Source organism: Mobula birostris, chromosome 10, assembly GCF_030028105.1.
Source record: "Mobula birostris isolate sMobBir1 chromosome 10, sMobBir1.hap1, whole genome shotgun sequence".
NCBI lineage: Eukaryota > Metazoa > Chordata > Chondrichthyes > Myliobatiformes > Myliobatidae > Mobula > Mobula birostris.
The window spans coordinates 109,234,798-109,248,169 of record NC_092379.1 but is presented as its reverse complement, the minus strand read 5'-3'; the positions used below and the strand labels follow the sequence as shown (position 1 = coordinate 109,248,169).

At 41.2% G+C, this 13,372-nt stretch overlaps 1 protein-coding gene across 2 annotated transcripts in view; it reads right to left on the bottom strand.

Annotated features, from left to right (window-relative positions):
• Positions 1-278: 278 nt before the first annotated feature.
• LOC140204247 (CXADR-like membrane protein) overlaps positions 279-13,372 on the bottom strand; it is a 33,099-nt gene continuing 20,005 nt past the window's right edge. For both annotated transcript variants that reach the window (XM_072270802.1, XM_072270803.1), the window contains 4 exons: positions 12,200-12,250; positions 6,434-6,559; positions 4,970-4,991; positions 279-2,005 (listed from right to left, as the gene is read on the bottom strand). In XM_072270802.1, coding sequence (XP_072126903.1) covers positions 1,873-2,005; positions 4,970-4,991; positions 6,434-6,559; positions 12,200-12,250 — 332 coding nt within the window. In that variant the 3' untranslated portion in view covers positions 279-1,872. The remainder of the gene's footprint in view (positions 2,006-4,969; positions 4,992-6,433; positions 6,560-12,199; positions 12,251-13,372) is intronic.

Sequence of the window (13,372 nt, the reverse complement as noted above, 5' to 3'; positions counted from 1 at the left end):
TCTCCCCATGGAACACGTGTATTTTCCCCGGGTACTCTGGTTTCCTCCCATGGTCCAAAGTCGTACCAGTTAGTAGGTTAATGGGTAATTGTAAATTATCCATGATTAGGCTAGGGTTAAGTCGAGAGGTGCTGGGCAACACGGCTCGAAGTGGCAGAAGTGTGTATCTGTGCTGCATCTCAATAAATAAACAATAAATAAATAAAGAATAAATAAATAAAGTAGATCAACATGGTATTGATAGAAATTTCACTACAGAACATTGAGAGACACCAAACTTGACAAACATGCCAACTTTAATGAGAGCAACCAAAATCAAATTATTTTGACTTTCATTTTAAAATCAGTATACTAAGCATAATGAGATCCTTATCTAAGCCAAATAATAAAATGATAATCTCTTCACACAAAAAAATCACACTAAGGAAACATACGAGGTAATTATTACAAAGTATTAATGTAAGAAAATAATAAATGTAATTAAACAAATCTTAGAAAATACATAATAAAACAGGATGTACTGGTATAGCCAGCAGGTCAGAGAGGATCTGCAGAGAGAGACAAAGTCAATGACCTTTAGTCTAGCAACATCTATAGCTTATGTAGTTAGGTAAGGAAATTAATTAGCATTCTGGCACTTAACTTCTTGTGTGCAGATTTAATAGTCTATACAATACCTAGAGTCAAAGGGTCATAGAAAAGTACAGCACAAAAACAGGCCCTGTGGTTCATCTAATCCATGCCAAACCATTTAAACTGCCTAGTCACTCTGACCCACACCTGGACCATGGTCACCCATACCCCTACTGTCCACGTCCCTATCCAAACTTCTCTTAAACATTGAAATCGAGTTGACACGCACTACTTGCTCTGGCAGCTCATTCCACACTTTCATGACCCTCTGAGCGAAGAGGTTTCCCCTCATGCTCCTCTTAGACCTTTCAGCTTTCACCCTTAAACCTTGATCTCTACTTGTAGTCCCACCCAACTTCAGTGGAAAAAGCCTGCTTGCCTTCAACCTATCTACACCCCTCATAATTTTGTATACCTCTAAAATCTCTCCTCAATCTTCTACGTTCCAAGGAATAAAGTTCTAACCTATTCAATCTTTCCTCATAACTTGGGTCCACCAGTCCCGGCAACATACTTGTAAATTTTCTCTGTACCCCTTCAACCTTAGTTACAACTTTCCTGTAAGTAGGTGACCAAAACTGCACACAATACTCCAAATTAGGCCTCACCAGTATCTTATACAATTTCAACATAGCATCCCATCTCCTGTACTCAGTTTTTTGATTTATGAAGGCCAATGTGCCAAAGTTTTTTTAATGACCCTTTCTATCTGTGCCACCACTTTCAATGAATTAGTTCAGTTCTAATTGCTCAGTTCAATCAGTTTGAGTCATGAATGTAAAATAACTATGAAAGCTTGCATGTTATGAACACAATTTAACTATTTGAGTGTGCATACAAATTAAATCAGGGTTGACACAACTGCACAAAATAAAAAAATGGTGGGCTTTGAAAATCTGCAATAAAAGCCGGAAATGTTGGAAATGCTCAGTGAATCGAGCAGCATTTTTAGACAGAGAAACCAAGTTCATACATCAGATCAATGACCTTTCATAGGAACCTTGCCAGAGTCAAAGGGGAGTAGATAACTTAAACACCATAGGGTTTTCTCAGAGTAATATTTTTGAAATTGTGTTGCGTAGCAGAAGCTGCTAATATCTGGGCCCGTTCATCTGAGAACTTCAAAACAGAACAATTTTTTTTTGTACAGTTGACTGCCAAAATACAATTTGCATATAAATTTGCCTTCTACAAAAGCTGCAGAGCTCCACATATCATGCTTCACGTTAAGGTATCTAGCTATCCAGAGGCACACGCAGATCCCATGTGAAGGGTTGAATACTCATTTTGCCTTACTTGTTTCATTGTTTCATATTCATTACTTTCACTTGAAACCAGGTTAACAGGTCGCACTTGTCCAACGCTTCTATACCTAAAGTTAGAAGTAAAATGAGCACAACATTAACCAACAAGAGAAAGTCTGCAGACGCTGGAAATCTAAGCAACACACACAAAATGCTGGAGAAGCTCATCAGGCCAGGCAGCATCTGTGGAAAAGAGAACAGTCGACGTTCTGGGCCAAGACCTTTAATCGGGACTGGAGAGAAAAGATGAAAGGTCAGAGTAAGAAGATGGGGGGAGGGAAGGAAGAAGTACAAGGCAGCAGGTGATAGGTGAAACCAGGAGAGGGGGAGGGGTGAAGTAAAAGAGCTGAGAGGTCAATTGGTGGAAGAGATAAAGGGCTGGAAAGGGAGGGATCTGACAGCAGAGGACAGAAGGCCATGGAAGAAAGGGAAGGGCAGGAGCACCAGAGGGAGGTGATGGGGAGGTAAGGAGATAAGGTGAGAGAGGAATGGGAATGGGAAATGGTGAAGGGAGGGCAATTACCAGAAGTTTGAGAAATTGATGTTCATGATATCAGGTTGGAAGCTACCCAGATTGAATATAAGGTGTTGCTCCCCCAACCTGAGTGTGGCCTCATCGCAGCAATAGAGGATGTCATGGGGTGACATGTCAGGATGGAAATCAGAAGAGAAATTAAAATGGGTGGCCACTGGGTGATCCCGTTTTTTCTGGCGGACAGAATGTTTTGCTAAAGCCCAGGAAAAACTGCCCTCTATTTCTTTCAAATTATCAAACAAGTTGTACAATTTTCCCTTGGTTTTTATAATGCCGGTCAACTGATAATTTAGCTCTAGGCTGAAAACGTCAGGGTGGAATGAGAGCAGATCGGTTCTAGGTAACATCGAACCAAAGATTGTCAGGCAATGCTGCAGCAACCAATGATCTGCCTGGATGGGAGAGATGGTTCAGGTTTAGGAAGCACATTCCCATGGGGAGCAAAGGGAGTAAAACATATTCTGACCTCCATGGATGACAAAGGCATACAGAAGAACATAAAGCTCAAAAAAAAACACAAAGAACAAACTCAGCAGGTTGAGCAACATCTGTGGCAGGAAACGAACTGTTGATGCTTTGCTGCATCTGGACTGAGTGTAGAGAGGAAAGGTAGCCAGTATAAAGAGAAGAGGGTGAGAGGTATGTCAGAAACAGTAAGTGAAAGATAGACCAAGGAGGAATGAAAGTAGATGGGCAGAAGACTCAAAACTCTCCAGCTGTGCCCCATTAGTTTCTCACAGGTCAAATATGTTTAACATTTTTTAATCATGCAGGGGAGTATGACTAAAATACCCACTGATATTACAATGAAATGGGAACCTGTGCTGCTGAATTTGTCATCTGCCCAAAAACCACCAGTGAGCTTTTCTCTAAGAGCTGCACATTTGGTGACTAAACATGCAAGTTCCACTTCCCAATTCAGCCGTTAACGACAGCTGCTTTTAAAACTGAAATCGGCTGTTGGTAACTTACCAGAACAAAGAATTCACTTGCATAGGTATAAAAAAGGGCTGATATTTTGGAAGGATAATTGGATGGGCATTGTTAGCTCTGGCTCCCTCTTGTGAAGTTTATTTGAATCTATACTTTGCCATGATAGTGAAGTTCTCCCCAAATCTTCCTGACTTCCCCATAAGGTCATAACAATTACAGATGAGGAAGCCCATTAATTACATCAAGAATCTAAACTCATTGTATAGTAGCATCCAATGATTCTTAAATAATTCCAGGGGTTTTCCTTCACTAATCTATTCTATTTATTCAAAGCACTTTGGGAAAAGAACGATTCTCTGATGAGTCCTATAATTAATCAGCTGGATTAAATCCAAGCATTAAGCTTCATCTTCCATTATTCTACAGATTTAACTCATCAAGGTTTGAACTGCCTAGTCAGTACCTCCTAGTTAGATGTCACTGGTGTTGCGTTCTGAAACCAAAACACATTCAAATATTTATTTAAACCTTACTCTCATTTTGATAGAAGTCTGAAATACAGTGTATATTTGTTCTTTCCTACTCTGCATCTATTTATCATTTATGTAGTCAGAAGCCATTGCAGTTTTCAGGCTAGGAACAATTAGGTACCTTCTCCTACTTCTCCCAGATAACTTTACGTGTGAGGAAAGAGAACAGGGAAAACTGCCTTGAAATATCTCAGGGGAAGCAAACTCCTATGAGAATTTAGCTACCTTGAGGGAAAAATACAAGAATCTCAATTGAAATGTTGGGGCAAGATTATAGCAGGAGTTGAGGCATCAGGTCAAACACCATATGTAATTGAAGTGTTTTCAGAAATCTTAATTACTTAATTAACTTGGAGTGCAGTCATAAGTCAGACAACACAGAAACAGGCCATTCAACCCATCTTGTCCATACTGACCTTGTTTTGCCCATCTATACTAATCTCATTTGCCGGCATTAGGTGCATAGCTTGCAACTGCCACACAAATACTCCGAGTTTAACTCATGGCTATACACTAATGTTTAACATAGACTCATATCAAGATCATATTTTTACTGCAGCTCTTATGCAAGATGGAGGACAAAGCTTGAAAGGAGTGCTATGCTAATCCCAGGAGATTCTTGTAGGACACAATGGCCCAGTCTGTCACTCAGGATATGTACAAGCCTATCATTAAGGATGCACACGTCACATAGCAGCAGGGAGTGAAAAATAATATAAGTGTATAATAAAAGTAATCCAACAACAATGTATTGTAATTATCTAGAGCCTTTAACATAATAAATTGTTGCATTTCCAGAAAGAGATGAAGAAATACATGGTATAAAAATTAGAAGAGATGGCTAAAAGTTTCATACAGCAGGCGAAACTTAATGTGGAAATACCCTGAAGACTCTTTTTTACATTATTGGATTTAAATGCTGAAAGAAATGAATAAATATGAACATGGACTGAAATTCACAGAACTCTCACAAAATCCCCAACCTGACTTATTAAACTGGCGCTGCTTTACCAATGAAGTGGAAGTACACCTACCTTGTAAATTCGTATATGTGATCTAGAAGAAAAAAGAAGTTTAGTTAAACTCCTAACTCAATCATCTCCATTAATTATGTTCTTTATAACAACACAATAATCATCAAATATGAGCAACCAGAAGGAATTCTATCAACAGAGGAAAAGGGACAATATTTGACAGACAGGAAATTTATTAGCTTAAATACTCAGAAAATGTAGCAAATGATAGAAAGCTCTGTGTTTGGTAGCACAGAGCTTTTCACTATCCTGGTTACACCACATGGCGCATGGCCAAGTGGTTAAGGCATTAGGCTAGTGACCTGAAGGTCTCAAGTTCGAGCCTCAGCTGAGGCAGCGTGTTGTGTCCTTGAGCAAGGCACTTAACCACACATTGCTCCCCACGTTTATAGCCCAGCGGCGGCAGCTGGTGCAGTATGGACAAGACAAGACATGAAAGGCAGTTAACACAACGGCCACTGATTGCGACCTTGGAAGTTGCTCATGGAATTCCTAAGCCTGAGCTCAGGACAATCAGTATCATGCAAGGGAAATTGAAGCTTAGTTTACACGCACTGTATCTGGTAGTGCCATCAGATAGGCAAGTCCCTTGTAAAATGCCTGCCCATAATATGGCAGGAGCCCACGTTCAGAACTACAGCCACCAAACTGAAAGCCTTTCTGAAATCACAAGTATTCAGCACTATCACCCTCTTACAGCCCATCATCACTGTGAACCTGACCCCTGTGCTCTCTCACTCTCTGTGTTCCCTCACTCAGTCCCAGTGGACTCCTACAGTATCCTCGGGGATAATAAGATGCATTTCCTTTTTGTGGTGTCAATGGTACTGGGACTGCAACATCCTATCAGCCTCACTAGGTTCGTTTTGGTTCACCATGACATGCGAAGATCAGATTGAAAGCAGTGAGCATAATGGTGTCCTTCAGGCGATAATGCGAGGAAAGTTCTCCTGGAGCCATAGGAAGATAGGTGGTGTAGGAAATCTCCCAAGCACCCATTATCAGCTGGGGGCACTGCCCAGTGCCAGCACAGATTGGAAGATTGCAGGTCTGCTGACTGTCAATTTTATTGGAATTAAGGTCATTAGGCCTACACAGGTCAGATCAACTGCTCCCATGGCACTTTGAGAAAATAATCATAGTCTCATCATTTTGTCCTCTACACCGACCTCTCTAACATTCTCACTGTTCAGCTTTCCCAGGTGGCTAATTGTTCTTAAGAGTAGACATTAATATCAAAAGGACAACATTGCTGGGGTAGACCTTTTTCATATCTCATATCCAGACACATGCTCTTTCCATCCAACACTGGTGCACAGTGAGCAGGAACAGAACTCTAGATAACCTCATTTTCTTCCTGGCTTAGAAATGCTAAAGCCGCATTTCCAGTGATACTTCTGTCTTCCTAAGAATTAACTTAGCACTTAAACACTAGAGCTATTGTTATCAGTAATTTGCTATTACCTTCATTTACACCTGTTTTATTTCTTGTTCGGTACAAAATTAAGATAATGATAGCGGAGAAGAAGAGTACGATGAGAATAATTGTCAAAACAAAGATCCAAGCTGGAACTTTCGCAGTGTTGTATCCTAGAAAAGAGTCACAGTAATCAGTTCTATACATTCACATGCAGACATGTAAGAATTATTTTTTCATTTCCATGGAAATAATTTTAAATAAAAGTGACACACTGTAATTTCTTATGGATCCTAATGGATTTGATTGAAGAGAAGAGCTATCCAATGGCTTCTGCTGGAAAATCAGTTCAGTTTAAGTCGCCATGCCTGAATCTCATTGGCAGATTGTTAAAATTTTACTCACCAACAAAAGTAATATCAAGGGAAAATAAAGACTAGTGCTTATCATGTACCTCCCATAACCAATCAATGTTACATTAATTCAGGATATCTTCATCAACATTTTAGAACAGTTATTTTTTGGACTTAGCAAATTGGATTTTGGACAGGCATTTCTAATACTGAAATGATTTACAATCATAACTGAGCTGCATTGGCCAAAGAACGTCACCTGTAAGTGCACATAATTCCAAGTCGGCACATAAATGGCAAGTTTTAGGGTAATCTGCCATCACTTGAAAAGTGTGCCAAAATACACCTCTCAAACAAACTCAAGCCATGGATTTAATTGATTAACTTTTTCAGGAACTTCCTTCACACTCCTCTGTTAATTCTTTGACTGATTGTAATAGCTGGCTATTATTTTTTTCCTATTGTTGAACTTATTAATAGACATTAATAGGGAGACAAGTTGGCACCGATAAGTGGTGACTCTTTGCATGCAGTTCTGATGGGATTCACCAAATATTCCCATTTAGGACTACTACAGCTGAAATCTATGGTCACAGTCCTGGATATTTCAGTAAGCAACATCATTTTAAGACATTTAAAAAATCTATCAGTAGTCCAAATTGGCTGATCCTGCACTGCAGACTCAGGTTGTAAGTTCAGTTTCCCTTTAAGCAAAAGGAAGCATGGAAAATGAACCAGTCTGTAAAAACAATTGAAACACAGAAGCCTTAAATCCCCACTTCCTGCTATCCTGCTGGTGAATGCATAGTCTCTGGAAAATAAAATTGAATACCTCAGAGCAGGATTGCTGTATCAGAGAGACATCAAGGACTGCTGTGTACTTCACTTCATGGAAACATGGCTCACCCCTGCCAATTCAGATACAATACTGTAGCCTGATGGCTTCACCATTGTCCACAAAGACAAGACAACTAAGTCTTTTAAAGATAGCGGAGGTGGAGTATGCTTTATGATTAACTCATCATGATGCAGAGACATGGCAGTTCTGTCTCAATCCCGCTCAGCCAACCTGGAACATCTAGTGGTCACCTGTGCAAATCCCTGTGGCATCTGGTGACCCAGTGATCTTTGTCTCACAGGCAGAGGTCAGAACACCTTTCAAGAGGGTGAACCTTTGCAAGGCATCAGGTAGGGAACTGAAAACTGTGCCAACCAACTGGTGGACGTATTCAAGGAGATCTTCAATATCATACTGCTGCAATTGGAGGTTATCATTTGCTTCAAAAGGGTGACAATCATACTAGTGTCCAAGAAGAGCAGAGTGAACTGCTTCAATGACTATCACCCAGTTACACTCACACCTACTGTGATGAGGTGCATTGAGAGGTTGATCATGGCCAGAATCAACTCCTGCCTAACTAAGCAAGGATCTGGACCCACTGCAATTTGCCTATCGCCACAACAGGTCTACAGCGGATGCAGTCTCACTGGCTCTCCAGTTGGCCTTGGATCACCTGAACAATAGCAATACCCATGTTAGACTGTTGTTCATTCATTACAGCTCAGCATTCAATACAATTACGCCCTAGTTCAAATCAACAAACTCTAAATCCCGGGCCTCTGTACCTCCCTCTGCAGCTGGATCCTTCACACTGAGACCATAGTCTGTATGGATTGGAAATAACATCTCCTCCTGACTAACAATCAGTAGCGGCACACTTCAAGGATGTGTGCTTAGCCCACTGCTCTACTCTCTTCAACCAAGACTTTATAACTTGGCACAGCTCAAGTACCATCTATAAATTTGCCAATAACACAACATTTGTTGGCAGAGTTTGAGATGGTGACAAGGGGGCATGCAGGAGCGTGATAGATCAGCTGGTTAAGTGGTGTCGCAACAACCTTGTACTCAACTTCAGTAAGACCAAGGAACGGATCCTGGACTTCTGAAAGGGGAAGTTGAGGGAAGACACACTTCAACGAGGGATCAGCAGTGAAAATGGTGAGCAGTTTCAAGTTCCTAGGTGTCAACATCTCTGAAGATCTATCCTGGGCCCAACATATTGATGCAATTACAAAGAAGGCACCATGGTGGCTATATTTCATTCGGAGTTTGAGGAGAATTGTTACGTCACCAAAGCCTTTTGTAAATTTCTAAATTTGTACCGTGGAGAACATTCTAACTGGTTGCATCACCATCTGGTACGGAGAGTCCACTGCACAGGATCTGAAAAATCTGCAGAAAGTTGTGAACTCAGCCAGCTCTATCATGGGCACTGGCCTCCCTAGCACCCAGGGGCCTTCAAAAGGTGATGCCTCAAGAAAGCGACATCCATCTCATAGAATTTTTTGAGGATGTAACTAGTAGAGTGGATAGGGGAGGACCAGTGGATGTGGTATATCTGGATTTTCAAAAGGCTTTTGACAAGGTCCCACACAGGAGATTAGTGTGCAAACTTAAAGCACACGGTATTGGGGGTATGGTATTGATGTGGATAGAGAATTGGTTGGCAGACAGGAAGCAAAGAGTGGGAATAAACGGGACCTTTTCAGAATGGCAGACAGTGACTAGTGGGGTACCGCAAGGCTCAGTGCTGGGACCCCAGTTGTTTACAATATATATTAATGACTTAGACGAGGGAATTAAATGCAGCATCTCCAAGTTTGCGGATGACACGAAGCTGGGTGGCAGTGTTAGCTGTGAGGAGGATGCTAAGAAGATGCAGGGTGACTTGGAGAGGTTAGGTGAGTGGGCAAATTCATGGCAGATGCAATTTAATGTGGATAAATGTGAGGTTATCCACTTTGGTGGCAAGAACAGGAAAACAGATTATTATCTGAATGGTGGCCGATTAGGAAAAGGGGAGGTGCAACGAGACCTGGGTGCCATTGTACGGTCATTGAAAGTGGGCATGCAGGTACAGCAGGTGGTGAAAAAGGCGAATGGTATGCTGGCATTCGTAGCAAGAGGATTCGAGTACAGGAGCAGGGAGGTACTACTGCAGTTGTACAAGGCCTTGGTGAGACCACACCTGGAGTATTGTGTGCAGTTTTGGTCCCCTAATCTGAAGAAAGACATTCTTGCCATAGAGGGAGTACAAAGAAGGTTCACCAGATTGATTCCTGGGATGGCAGGACTTTCATATGATGAAAAACTGGATCGACTAGGCTTATACTCGCTGGACTTTAGAAGATTAAGTGGGGATCTTATTGAAATGTATAAAATTCTAAAGGGATTGGACAGGCTAGATGCAGGAAGATTGTTCCCGATGTTGGGGAAGTCCAGAACGAGGGGTCACAGTTTAAGGATAAACTGGAAGCCTTTTAGGACCGAGATGAGGAAAAACTTCTTCACACAGAGAGTGGTGAATCTGTGGAATTCTCTGCCACAGGAAACAGTTGAGGCCAGTTCATTGGCTATACTTAAGAGGGAGTTAGACATGGCCCTTGTGGCTAAAGGAATCAGGGGGTATGGAGAGAAGGCAGGTACAGGGCTCTGAGTTGGATGATCAGCCATGATCATACTGAATGGCGGTGCAGGCTCGATGGGCCGAATGGCCTACTCCTGCAGCTATTTTCTATGTTTCTATGTTTCCATCACCAGGGACACGCCCTCTTCCCACTGGAGGAGGCACAGCAGCCTGAAGCCACACACTCAGTGTTTCAGGAACAGCTTCTTCCCCTCCGCCATCAGATCTCTCAATGGACAGAGAACCCATGTACACTACCTCATTATTTTCAGTGTTACTTTTTGCTCTCTTTTTGCACTACTTAATTAATCTAACATTTTATATACTGTATATTTCTTGTTGTAATTTATTTTTTTTATTTTCTGTTGCATTGTACTGCTGCCACAAAACAACAAACTTCACGACGTGCGCCAGTGATATTAAACCTGATTCTGATTCTTTCAGTGTTACTGGCAAAGGCAGCATCAGTAACCCATTGCTAAATCTTGATAAGGAATGGTGAGCACTATCTTGAACTGCTACAATCTGGCTAAGTAAGGAATTGGAGTAACTCCTTGGATGTTTCTTGGGGATTTTTATGGAATTATATACATGGATGCATAGATAAGAGTAGCCCATCTCTTTTAGAATCATTACATTACTCTATTATCCTCTTCTTCCACTTTCAGGTAATCATGAACAAGAATGCCATGTCTAGATTTTTTTTTACCAGAGCAATGGAGAATCTTGATACTGAAAATCTGAGACAAATAAAGCATCAGAAAATAAACAGCAAAAAATAAATACCTGAAAGAGCTACACGTATCGGCCAATATTAAACCTCATACCTACATACATAATTTCCAAAGAATTATGTTCCCATTTAAATATTGACTTCCTGTCATCACAGAGTGTCTTCAAACCCAATTTACTGTTTAATGGAGGCAAATTAAGTATTCATTTGAAGTCTAAATCAGGAATTGCATCCGTGCTGATTTTAATTATTATCAGTTGCTGTAATATTGAATTTATTACACATGTTATTGTAAGGGTATTTTGGATCATTTAAAATAAATTACAGTAACCCTGCCAAAGGATACTGTCAAAGATCAAAGTCATGAAATTGATGCTCCCTTATTTCTTTCAATATTTGCAGAGTCCCATGGAGTCATACGGTTATACAGCACAGAAGCAGGCCCTTTGACTCAATCACAAACAAGAGAAAAGCTGCAAATGCTGGCTCCCCCCACCTTCATCATTCCCCACACCCATTTCCCTCTCACCTTATCTCCTTACCTGCCCATCACCTCCGTCTGGTGCTCTTCCCCCTTCCCTTTCTTCCTTGGTCTTCTGTCCGCTCCTATCAGATTCCCTCTTCTCCAGCTCTTTATCTCTTTGGCCGATTGACTTCCCAGCTCTTTACTTCACCCTTCCCCCTCTCCCAGTTTCACCTATCACCTGCTACCTTGTACTTCCTCCTCTTCCCCTCCCCTCATCTTCTTTCTCTGACTTCTCACCTTTTCTCCTTCAGCTCTGACGAAGGGTCTCGGCCCAAAATTTCAACTGTTTACTCTTTTCCATAGATGCTACCTGGCCTGCTGAGTTCCTCCAGCATTTTGTGTGTGTGGCCCTTCAGCTCAAATTGTCCATGGTAACCAATGTGCCCACTAAAACTAGTACCATTTGTCAGTATTTGGCCCATATTCATATCAGGTGACAATTTCAATAGAACAAGGTAAGTTATTTTGTCTCTTATTTGGAAATACCAAACATACAGCCACTAACTGAGTGAGAATAATGCATTACATAATACTCACCTACTTAATTGTACCTACAACCATTCTAAGGTGCTAAAAGTGAATGTAATGCTAATTTACTAGCATTTTCAGAGTTACCTCATCACTGAAGAACTAAGACTGACAGGCGTACAATTATACTCTTTTCTAAAATAGATTTTGTAAAAGAAATACAATAATAATGTATGAAACTACAGAAGTAAAATTATGCTTACCAGTGATGGCATTAGAGGTCGGAATAACTGGAGGTCTCTTGGACGATAAAGCTGGGGAAATAATCGATGAATTATTAATGACAGAGGTCAGTCCCTTTATATGAAAATGCAAGTAAACAGTGATATACTGTATGTATCAATTGATCAGTAGTTGCAAGTCAAGCATTAAAATAAAAGTTTATTTAATGTGCATGTAATGTATCACTATAGTAATCTGATCACTCAAATCAAGTATAATGTTTTCCAAGGGATTGTATATTGGTGGGTACTTAGGAGATCTAGAGTCTAATCCTGGATCCACATATTCTGGTGCAGAGTGGGCAGAGGGTAGTGGTCGGGTCTTTTGGTTGTTCAGTCTCTCCTTTCACAGTTGCTACATGTTCTCTGTGGCACTGTGGAGATGGTTCTCATGTAGTGCAGCTCCCTCTTGAGCAGATTTCCTGCAGGTGTGTCTATTGAGTGCAATAACTTCCCAGTTTTACGACGCAATTTTGAATTTATTTTGACTGATTTTGGTATTATCTTTGAAGCATTTGCTTTTCCTTCAAGTGGGTGTAAAAGGTCTGTTTGGGGAGACATGACATAGACATCGGAATGGCTTGACCTATCCATCGGGGTTGGCGTTGCTTTTTTATGGTCCTTCAGTCTGCGGGCTGTTAGTGAATCTGTCCTTCAGCTGATCCTCAAAATCTTTCCTAAGGATCGTGGTGGTACTGAGCCAGGGTTCTCAAGTCCCTACTCTGGGTGATCTATGGTGCTGCTCCATACAGTAATGTAGGAAGGACAACTGATCTATAGACCAAGTGTTTTGTTGGGACCTGTAGGTCACGGCCTTCAAAGACTCTTTTCCTTGATCTTGCATAGGCTCTGCTAGCGCTACTCAGGTGACAGTTGATCTGTGAGTCAATGGCTGTGTTTGAGGAGAAAGTGCTGCCTAGGTAGGAAAAGTTAGATATTGTCAACTCTTATGGAGGGCTGGACAAATGGCTGGTTGGGTGATGGCTGAGATAGGATGTGTGTCATCTTTATATTCAAAACAAGACCCATGGCTCTATATGCTTTGGCAAAGGCTTTCAGGATACATTGGAGGTCTTCTTCATGTTGTGCTACGATGGCGTTGTCATCTGAATATTGAAGCTCCCATGATAGTGGTGGTGCTGACCTTGTTCCTGG